This window comes from Panthera tigris, chromosome A2 (genome assembly GCF_018350195.1).
Source record: "Panthera tigris isolate Pti1 chromosome A2, P.tigris_Pti1_mat1.1, whole genome shotgun sequence".
Classification (NCBI taxonomy): Eukaryota; Metazoa; Chordata; class Mammalia; order Carnivora; family Felidae; genus Panthera; species Panthera tigris.
Window position 1 is genome coordinate 139,586,221 of NC_056661.1, and position 10,996 is coordinate 139,597,216.

The 10,996-nt window shown below is 45.0% G+C and overlaps 1 protein-coding gene across 1 annotated transcript; it reads left to right on the forward strand.

The window, feature by feature from the left end:
• Nucleotides 1–210: 210 nt before the first annotated feature.
• On the forward strand, nt 211–8,801 carry LMOD2 (leiomodin 2). The gene is given in 4 exon segments (XM_007089191.3): nt 211–876; nt 6,259–7,299; nt 7,301–7,594; nt 8,357–8,801. Coding segments are annotated over 4 exon segments (1,635 nt in total). The 5' UTR covers nt 211–603; the 3' UTR covers nt 8,384–8,801.
• The last annotated feature ends 2,195 nt before the right edge of the window (nt 8,802–10,996 follow it).

Below are 10,996 nucleotides of genomic sequence, written 5' to 3' on the forward strand. Positions count from 1 at the left end.
GTTATGCTTAGTGGCTTGTAAACTGCAAAAACACAATGAAAGTTTAAGCCTCTATGTTATTATAGCCTTCTGTTACCATCAACGCCACCCACAATATGATTTTAGAAGAACCTGAATAACTGCTTATAGAGTGATGTGTAGTCATTTCTCAACCTCTGAGATTGTGATCAAAGAATCTTTTCATGGCCATGGTGGTGGGAGCAAGTCATTGTCAAAATAAATTTCATTCTCCTGTTGTTTGAATACAAAGTGAGGACTGTGTTACTCCCTATCTGCAACACTCCCTGCCTGTCCTCATGAGCTATCAGGCTCAGCTAAATATGTCCCTGGCCAGTATGTTAATAATCCCCGCTGGTTCTGAGACCTCCGTCCACCACCGATGTGACATTCTTTGTGTTCAAATGTCTAGCTGACGTCTGCTGCTTAAAACAGCCCATGCTTTCACCCCCTCTCTGCATTGTCACGGCCCTGTATCACCGCTCTTAAAAGGCCACTCTGAGCTCCAGTTGCTGACCAGCCTGCCTACTTGCCTCCCTGCCTGCTGCCGGCTGCCTTGAATGCCTGGTTCTCCAAGCTCCTTGTGGGTCTGACAAAGCAGGGACCATGTCTACCTTTGGCTACAGGAGAGGACTTAGCAAATATGAATCCATCGATGAGGATGAACTTCTCGCTTCCCTGTCAGCTGAGGAGCTGAAGGAGCTAGAGAGGGAGTTGGAAGACATTGAACCTGATCACAGCCTTCCCGTGGGGCTAAGGCAAAAGAGTCTGACCGAGAAAACCCCCACGGGGACATTCAGCAGAGAGGCACTGATGGCCTATTGGGAAAAGGAGTCCCAAAAACTCTTGGAGAAGGAGAGGCTGGGGGAGTGTGGAAAGGTAGGCTCTCGGGTTTTTTCCTTAGCTACTCCTACCCCCGACCCCCACCCCCAACCCGGGAACCTGTTTTCTCTAACTTTTTAGTCCTCTTCACTTTTCTTTCCTCATAACCCATTTGCACCTGCTACTGAACAATTCCTCAGGCCACCCGGGGAACATAATATGTAAAATTATTAGCTGGGATCCTTCGATTGACTTTTAGTCAGTCAAGATGGCATTTTCAAGAGGAAAATAATTCACAAGCAAGGCATGGGTTTAGATATATTGCCAAACATAAGTCTAATTTCAGTTACAAATTAGATGTGGCATAATGTGTGTGACATTACATATATATTGCAGTTAGGTAGATTTACTTCCTTCTATAAAGACAGAAGTGGGTACTCTGGTTGCTTTGACTGTAATGGTGACTACAGTAAAAATGATTCTTTTTTTTTTTTTTCCAACACCGAAAAGTGAGCAGTGGTGGGAAATACGCAGGACTGAGAGCCAGGGGGCCTTATTTCGAGTCGCTGTGCTGTCCCTAAGTTGTTAGACCTTGAACAGATAGTCCATCTCTGCAGGCTTCTCTTTCCCACCTGTCCATTGAGGGAGTTGAATCTAGGGTTTCTTTTGCAAATCAAGAACCCCTTTGAGATTCTGATAAGTTACAAAACTTCTCCTGCAGATACTGTCCGTGTCTTGTGCATACACACACAACCTTTTACATGGCATTTCAAAATGACGACCTACATCCCGAAACCCACCTGGGGACCCAAGTTAAACATGCCTGAGTAGATAACCTCTAAGATTCCTTCCTGCTTTATAATGGTGATCCTGAGACCGGGAAATGTGCTTATATTAAAGCTCGGGTCTTTTAAGCTCTTGTGTTCTGCCCAGTAAACAGTTACTTCGGATTTGCTTTACAGATCGTTAAGAGAGGAAAGTTCAAAAGACTATGCTCTGGGAAAATAGCAATTTGAATACAGTATAATAAACTCCTGAACCTGTGCAATAACACAGGTCAGGAGCAACAGTTTAAAACCTGTGGGCTACACTAGAATCATCTAAAATCAAAATGGCCTGAATCCAATGGCAAAGACTTCCACAGTACTAATCTAGGCACTGTTAGATGATCTTGATGATAGGGTGTGTGGGCCACATTTGTAGCAAGATATGTGTGAGCCTTGTTCATGTCAGTCATTGCGGGAAGGGCCACTGGGATCAAGCCAGGGTCTGCCAAGGCCACGGTGTCTGCCTGCACTGAGGGGTGGAAGGGGAAAGTGAAGCCAGGATTGGGCTGGTCAGTTTCTCCACAACTATGATTTTCAGAGGTCCTTTTCCCCTCCTCATGTGGGATTATGTGTCAAAAATCTGATAAAATATATAAACTATAACATTTTGATTATAGTTCTTAAAGAATTTCCTTGATAAAGAGATGAAAATTGCCACAGAATATCCAGGACAGATAGCTATCACAGCAGTAACCCAACAAAGGCATTTTCATGTCAGAATGTCTTTATATCTGTAGGAATCAAAGGGCAAAGCCTGTTGTCCATTATGATGGAACCCGTCCTGATCCTGCCAAAGGTTTTGCTAATCCCTGCCAGGGGCTTATCAGCTCAATTAGAGAGGCTGTGTGTTGATGAACTTCGATTCCCTTCCGGGTAGTTAACTTTTCTGCCACCGCACTTTCCCAGCCGGCCAGCTGTCTCTGTAGTCACAAGGGGGGGCTGAGCAGAAGCCTCGGAGCCTATAAATCCATTCCCACACAGGACAAAGTTCAAGGCAGCTGGCAGGTGGGTAGGGGAGGGAGTGGCCATGTAAGTGAAGAACAGTGCAATATGGACCACAAGAAGGAGATGGGGGTCTTGGTTATCAGGCCATTGGCTTTGAAAGGCTTATGAAAACCATGTTCAACTCCTATTGAATGACAGCCTCTGTCCACTTGGGTTCACACAAACTTAGGCTGCATTAATCTCCAAGGGGCCTTGGAGGCCAGAGGGTCTAGCCCCCCCCTAATTTGAGTATCTGCTGGGTCTCAGGCATAGGTGCCAATAAATTCACTCATATTATTTAGTTGAATTCTTACTCTTGCACATGAGAATTGAGACTAGGAGAGGTTAAGAAATTCAGTTGAAGTTAACAGTTTATTAGGAGAGCTGACATTCAGACTGAGGTCTGCTGATGCCAAGACCACGATTCTCAAATTGTGAGTACCCAACCCATCGGCATTACCCGGGAATTTCTTAGAACTGCTCATTCTAGGGCTCCCCCAGATCTCCTAGGAGTGGGGCCCAGCATTTTGTGGTCTCACAAGCCCCTTAGGTGATTATGGCACACACCACAGTTGAGGACCGCTCAACTGTACTGAGACCTCTCAGAGGTTTACTGATTTGACTACAGTCAGCCAGCTCTTTAGGGGTAGACCCAGAACCAGAACCGAAAACCAAGCCTCTTGCCTCTTGTTCACGTAAAGATGCCAGGGAGGTGATCAGGAGACATGGTTGGCCACTACCTTCTTGTTGCCTTATTTATTCCCCGAGAGTGCCAACATTCATGTTCTCTCTACTAGCCCTCATGCCTCACCCCATCCCCACCTTCCCACCCCCCATTCTCACAAGGATCAAGGTTAACTCCAGAGCACTGGCAGATAGCAGACCTGGAACAGTGCAGTCAGTCCAAAAGCCAGATAACATAGGAAGTAGGCAAAGATTATTTTTTCATATCCTCTTAACTCCGTCTCCAGACACTTTTCTCCCTTCTGGTGTCTTTCTTTTAGGTGTCCCCCACCTAGGGTGGCTGGCTAACCATCTCAGATTGTCTGGGACTATCTAGATTTAAGAACTGAAAATCCTGCATCCTGGGAAACCTCTCAGTTCCAGATGACTGGGGACAGTCACCCACTGAGCACTGGACCTATCCTGTCAGCGGCTGGTAGCCAATGTCAATTTAGATCCGTTCAGCCAACAGATATTTATTGAACTCCTACTATATGCTAAACACTGCACTAGGTAAACAAAACAGACAGGATCCCTGTCCTTACCCAGTTAACAGTCTTTTGGGAAAAATGACAAACAAGTAATTAAAACAGGTACTTGGGGTGCCTCAGTGGCTCAGTCAGTTAAACTTCCGACTCTTGACTTTGGCTCAGGTCATGATCTCACGGTTCATAAGCTGACGGCAGGGAACCTACTTGGGATTCTCTCTCTCTCTCTCTCTCTCTCTCTCCTTCTCTCTCTGCCCCTTCCCCGCTCCGCTCTGTCTCTCTAAATAATAAATAAATTAATTAATTAATAAGTAAGTAAGTAAGTACTTCACTGGGGGAATTACAATGCCCTATATGGCAAGGATAATATGAGGGGATAATATGAGGAAGTGTCAAAGAAGGCTTTCTGGAAAAAGTGTCATTTAGATGTTACATTAAGACTCATTGCTGGATAACAGTTTCAGATATTGTCTCTCAGACACATTTTTGCTTGTTTGTTTTTATTTATTTATTTTTGAGACAGCACAAGCAGGGGAGGGGCAGAGAGAGGAGGACAGAGGATCTAAAGCTGGCTTTGCACCGACAGCACTGAGCCCGCCGCCAGGCTCGAACACAGGAACTGTGAGGTCATGCCTGAGTGGAAGTCGGACACTCCACCAACTGAGCCACCCAGGTGCCCCTCTCAGATACATCTTGAGGGGAAAACATCTCTTGCAGATAAGAGCCTGAAGGTCTTCCGGGGGATAGGGGATAACATGTAAGGCTGGCATGAAGGGCAGTTTACCTTAGATTTTGAGAAGGCCCCTTTCCTCCAAATACCGAAACAGCTAAAACTTCACACAAACACACACACACACACACACACACACGCACGCACGCACGTAGTATTTCCCATCCTCCTGCTCCTGAAGAAGTAAGTAAATAAAGACCGGATAACTATCCCAGGAGTGGCTGACCCCTTCCCCAGGCCATCGCTTGGTGCCTGCCACTCCAAACAAGTGGATAACTGGAGGCTATTTTGTGGTAGCAACTGGGCAAACAAACCTGGAGACGTGCACAGTGTTTTCCAAAGCTCATTCCACATGCCTCAGGCGGCAGGAGCCCTGGGGGGAAAGGGAGGGCTTGGGGCCTTAGAGGAGATAAAAGAAAGGGCTAAAAAGATAGCATTAGGGGAAATCAGACTCTGTTAGCAATTTCCAGAATTTTTTATTTTTTTTTAATCAGAAAAGATAGCAAGAAAAAGAGAAAGAAGGGGTCATTCAGGCTTCTTAGTACAAAGTCTTGTAAGCAGGAAAGACAAAGATAGCATTGAGACTGTGTTTGCCTGAAAGTCTTTCATAATTGATACATGGTAAATAATTTAAGACCATGAGGCCGGGGCAATGGCTTGCTTCAAGATTTTCTACTGTTCTCTGCTGTTTCACGTGATGGTTGGAATCCAGTTAGGGCCAGGGGCCATTATCTTTCCCACCTGCTGTCTTCCGCAGTCCATCTCATTTAACCCTGCTTCAGCATGAGATTTCAAGTTGATTTGCTGCAAAGGGTGACCTGAATGTTTTTCCGCATCGAGCTAGGTTTTGACCTGCAGCTAAGAACAGCAGCCCTGCCCCCTCGGCTTCTCTTCCCCACAGCAGCAACAGGGACAGCGGCCACTCTCAGGTGGTGCGGGGCCTCTGAGACCCTGTGCCAGGCCCTACCCCAGAGGTAGGTTCTCGCTGGAGAAGCAAAGGATGCCGCTGCCTCTGGCTTCACTGAGACAAGCCGGGGCACAGAGCACTCCGTGGCTGTCGCAGCTGCTACTGGAGGCAAATCGGGGGAAGAATTTTTGAGCGTTCAGAAAGGGAATCCATTAACATGTGTATTTTCGTTGTCATTTGTTTCTTCGGGATGGAGAAATGAGGAAGGGCAGAGGAGTGATTCCAGAAGGGAGGGTTGAATTTGCTAAATTCTAAGTAAACAAGGAGTCACATAGTTCAGAGCAAGTTGTTAAAGAGAATGAGAAATGGATCAAGGGTTTTCCAAAGCTGAAGTTCTGACTCATTTATTCAAATTGACAAAATGATAGTAAATTTTAATACAGTGTGTTGAATTCTAGATATTTATGCTGCAGAAAACAAATGAAGTGTTTGTTTCTAAAAGCTCTTGAAAGATATGCAATGAAAGGTTAACCCTGATCACCCCAACTAGAGAGGTCAGAAGCAAGAGAGTGGTCTTTTTTCCTTACATGCTTTTGTATTACTTGCCGTGTGTTATTTCCGTTTTTTATTTACTGAGATATAATTGACATATAACATTGTTTTGCTTTTAGATGTACAACATAGTGGTTTGATCTATTGCAAAACCATGTGTTACTTTTGTAAATTTTTTAAAAATGTGCTGACAAATGACCAATTTACTGATGCTACTGTGCTCTTCAGGTTGCAGAAGAAGACAAAGAAGAGAGTGAGGAGGAGCTTGTTTTCACTGGAACTAACAGTGAGATTTCTGAGGAGGTGTATTCAGAAGAGGAGGAGGAGGAGGAAGAGGAGGAGGAGGAAGAGGAGGAAGAGGAAGGAACAGCTGAGAAGGAGAAAGGTATTAATGGAACTGTAAATTATGATAGCACCGATTCTGAGAACTCTAAGCCAAAGACATTTAAAAGTCAAATCGAAAACATAAATTTGACCAATGGCCACAGTGGAAGGAACACAGAGTCGCCAGCTGCCATTCACCCTTGCGGAAATCCTACCGTGATTGAGGATGCCTTGGAAAAGATAAGGAACGACGACCCTGACACCACAGAGGTCAACCTGAACAACATCGAGAACATCACGTCGCAGACCCTCGCCCGCTTCGCCGAGGCACTCAAGGGCAACACGGTGGTGAAGACCTTCAGTCTGGCCAACACACGCGCGGACGACAGCGCGGCCGGGGCCATTGCGGAGATGCTCAAAGTCAACCGGTACATCACCAACGTCAACGTGGAGTCCAACTTTATCACGGGCAAGGGGATCCTGGCCATCATGCGGGCTCTGCAGCACAACACGGTGCTCACGGAGCTCCGCTTCCACAACCAGAGGCACATCATGGGCAGCCAGGTGGAGATGGAGATCGTCAAGCTGCTCAGGGAGAACACCACGCTGCTGAGACTGGGTTACCATTTTGAGCTCCCAGGACCAAGAATGAGCATGACGAGCCTCTTAACGAGAAATATGGATAAACAGAGGCAGAAGCGGATGCAGGAACAAAAACAGCAAGAGGGCTGTGATGGAGGAGCCAGTCTTAGGACCAAAGTCTGGCAGAGAGGAACACCTGGCTCCTCCCCTCAGGCATCTCCCAGGCACTCTCCCTGGTCATCCCCCAAACTCCCCAAGAAAGTCCAAACTGTGAGGAGGAGCCGCCCTCCGTCTCCTGTGGTCCCCCCCCCTCCTCCTCCCCCACCCCCCCCTCCTCCTCCTCCCCAAAAGCTGCCACCTCCTCCCCCCCCCCCCCCCTCCTCCACTCCCAGAGAAAAAACTCATCACTCGAAACATTGCAGAAGTCATCAAACAACAGGAGAGTGCCCAGCGGGCATTACAAAATGGACGGAAGAAGAAAAAAGGGAAAAAGGTTAAGAAACAGCCAAACAATATCCTAAAGGAAATTAAAAATTCCCTGAGGTCAGTGCAAGAGAAGAAAGTGGAAGACACTTCCCGACCTTCTACCCCACTGAGATCAGCTCATGAGAATCTCATGGAAGCTATTCGGGGAAGCAGCATAAAACAGCTAAGGCGGGTAAGTAGCCCAAGAGCAGATTTGGGGCACGGATGTGGTAAGTGAGGGAGCCCCTATGACACGATGGTACCAAAGTCACCTCTCAACATATTTATTAATGTTTAAAATACTGCAGCATGCAAGAGCAAGCATCCACATTCGGAATTCCAGGAGCAGGTGACCAGTGGGCACATTTCCACTGGAGAATGAGCCTGGGCCACCTTCTTAGCATCTTGGTTCCAGAAGGGCCAGGCCTATTTTAAGGCACACCAATATATAAAAATCCTGATGTCCTTAATAAGAAAATCAGGGAATATAATCTATATTCCAAAAAAGATTATCACTTGTCAAAGTTTTTACCACAAAGTTTCAGGTGATTTAAAACCTCATTTACAATATAGAGGCACCTGGGTGGCTCTGTAGGTTGAGCATCTGACTCTTGATTCCGGCTCAGGTCATGATCTCACGGTTTGTGGCATCAAGCTCCACGTCGGACTCTGTGCTGACAACTCGGAGCCTGCTTGGGATTCTCTCTCTGCCCCTCCCCAACTCGCGCGCATGAGCCCTCTCTCTCAAAATAAATAAACTTTAAAAAATAATAAAAATACAAATAAACCTTAAAAATAAAACCTAATGTATCATATAAAAGCTGAATATCACACAGCAATAATCAATCTATATCTGAGGTAGTTTCAGAGAACACTGCTCGAGACGTGCCCTACAGATAGTTTTCGTTTTATCATTTGTGTTGTTTTATTGAAAGAGAATTCCCCATTCTTCTAGGTGGAAGTTCCAGAAGCTCTGCGATAAAAACATGATCTTGAGAAGAGGATGCAGAATCATTCAGCGGTATTAAATCGAATGCATTGTGACCTGTTTCTAAAGTACCTTCTTCAGTTTGAAATGTTTCCTGACTTTAAAAATAGCCTCACCCATTAATTCCAAAAAGAATTTTAAGAAACAATCAGCATGTTTCTTCTGTAAATATGAAAATAAACTACTTTTTTATGTTATGAGATTTGTATTGGCAAGAAGCAGTTTATTTAAAGATGCTCTTACATCCCTGGATGTGTTGGTAACTCCGAGCTGTTGTGAGTTAATGAAATGTGCTGTTATTTTTGTAATCCCAATAAATTTGGATTGAAGTTTTTGGGTTTTTTTAAAACAAACTAATTTTTGTGTGTTTGAGTTGATGCATATGTGAGGTGTGTATGTAACATTGCTAAATATTAAAAATATGACATTCTTACCCAAAAGGGGCTTGGGTCCTTAGCATTTTCCTTTCTTTGTTTTTTCACATCCAAGAAAATTCGATCAGAGCTCTTTCTAAAATGTCTGAAATCAAAAATTTTCTTCAAAGTCTTCTTGGTAGTGAGATAAAAGCTGTAGGAAACTTCCTGAAGTGGCCATCATCATCCTGGACGCACTGATGTTAGACCCATTCCCAAAAGGCTGATAGGTACCCAGGAGTCAATTCAATCATTTACAATTAAAGTCAACTATTTCCGGAGGAAAGAAAAAAAGTGAAGGAAAGCTTCTTGATAGAGGAAATCGTGTTAGGGGAATTCCTGGAAAATAAGCCCTGAATGCAGAGTTATCTTGTAGCCGACACTGAAGATTCACCTCTCAAAACTCCCTTTGAACTTTCCTTAGATGAGCCTTAGTCCAGTGGACCTCAGCCTTTGTGTGCCCTCCACAAACGGTGACGTTGACGTCCTCGACACACATCTGGGGACAAAGGCACATGTATTTCTAATCCCCAAATATCACCTCCCTGTCACTCAAGGAAGACCTGAAATCAAATTAGAGAAAGACATATCCGAGATTTCCTTCATCTGGCTCCAGTGCTCCACTCCAACTTAACGAAAGCTATAAATCTCTTCTAAAGTCCTTTGTCTTAACTATGATTAGCAGTGTTTCCTTTGTGTCCTACAGAGTCTAACAGTGGTCCTGGCAAAACTCTCCGGGCCACTCATTCAATAATTGTTTGCTCTACATACAAAGCTTTGGATTATCTTCAATCAAGCGGATTTTGTTTCACTAGAATATTTCTCCAATAGTTCTTGGGTCTGTTTCTTTTAGTCTGTTTCTATTGTTCTGCCGTTGTCTTACTCAGAGAGAACGGCCTATATAACCTCTGAAGGTGGGTGCCAGTGACCTCCGAGCTAGCTGGCTCCACGTGGGGAGCGGCTGACATCTTCTGAACTATCTACATTGTCTCATGAATATATTTCACGAAAACGTCAAAAGGGGCTGTCCCCATTTTAGAGATGAGGAAACCATTCCGGGAGGCAGCGGGCTCAAAGAAGTCAAGTTTGCACGTGACCATGCGTATCTCTGACTGTACAGCCTGGTCCCTTTGTACGTGACATCACCTCCCTGCTTCTCTCCAGACTCAAACCTCCTAAAGGGTCCCAGTTCTCACAACAGTGGTGGAGATTTCAGTTTCTACTTTCAGTGACTTCACTGTTTTTATTAGTGTTCACAATCATGCCCATTATTAATATGAAAACAAACAGAAAGCTAAAACGCAGGTTCTTAAAAGACGTGTGTCTGTGTGCGTGCGCACGTACATGTGTGTTTATTTAGAACAGAAAGCCAAGGCCAAACCTCTTTTCCCATCCCCTTTGTATGTGCATGAGAACAGGGCTCCTCTAAATTGGAAATACTTCCGACTTCATCATGATGAGGCCAAAGGGCAAATGGTTGCTGATAAATCAGGGTTGATAAAACCACACATGAATCCCAGAAAGCCGGTGTGGAGAAATTCTCTGGAGTGAGGAGAAGAGGTTAGTGATCTGGGCAGCCGAGAGCCATATGGCTGGGGACACGGGCCAGGCCTTCTCACCAGAAGTGAGTGATTGGCAAACAGATATTCTGACCTTTGCATTTAAAAGTCTACGTTGCTAGGGATGCCTGGGTGGCTCAGTCAGCTGAGCATCCGACTTCGGCTCGGGTCACGATCTCACGGTTCCGTGCGTTCAAGCCCTGCATTGGACTTTGTGTTGATAGCATGGAGTCTGCTTGAGATTCTCTCTCTTTCTGCCCCTCTCCCACTTGTGTTCTCTCTCTCTCTCTCTCAAATAAATAAACATTTAAAAACAAATAAATAATAAACAAACAAACAATCAAACAAACAAATAAAATCTACCTTGCTGGAAATGTCTGGGCCCGAGGAGAGAGCGGCATGCACTTCCCGGGAACTTCACAAAATGTAAATAAAGACATGGACCCTCAGACTCAATCTACAAAACAAAATGTTATAAAGCCCATCACAACACAGGTGTGACAGGATCAGAAACTGAGTGGGTATATTTAGCATTCAGGAAAACCCTTTCTAGAATGTTGTTTCGGAATACAGTACTGTGAACGTTTGTGGTGTTAGGACTCTCTCCATTCAGCACAGGAGAGGGATTCTTAGTT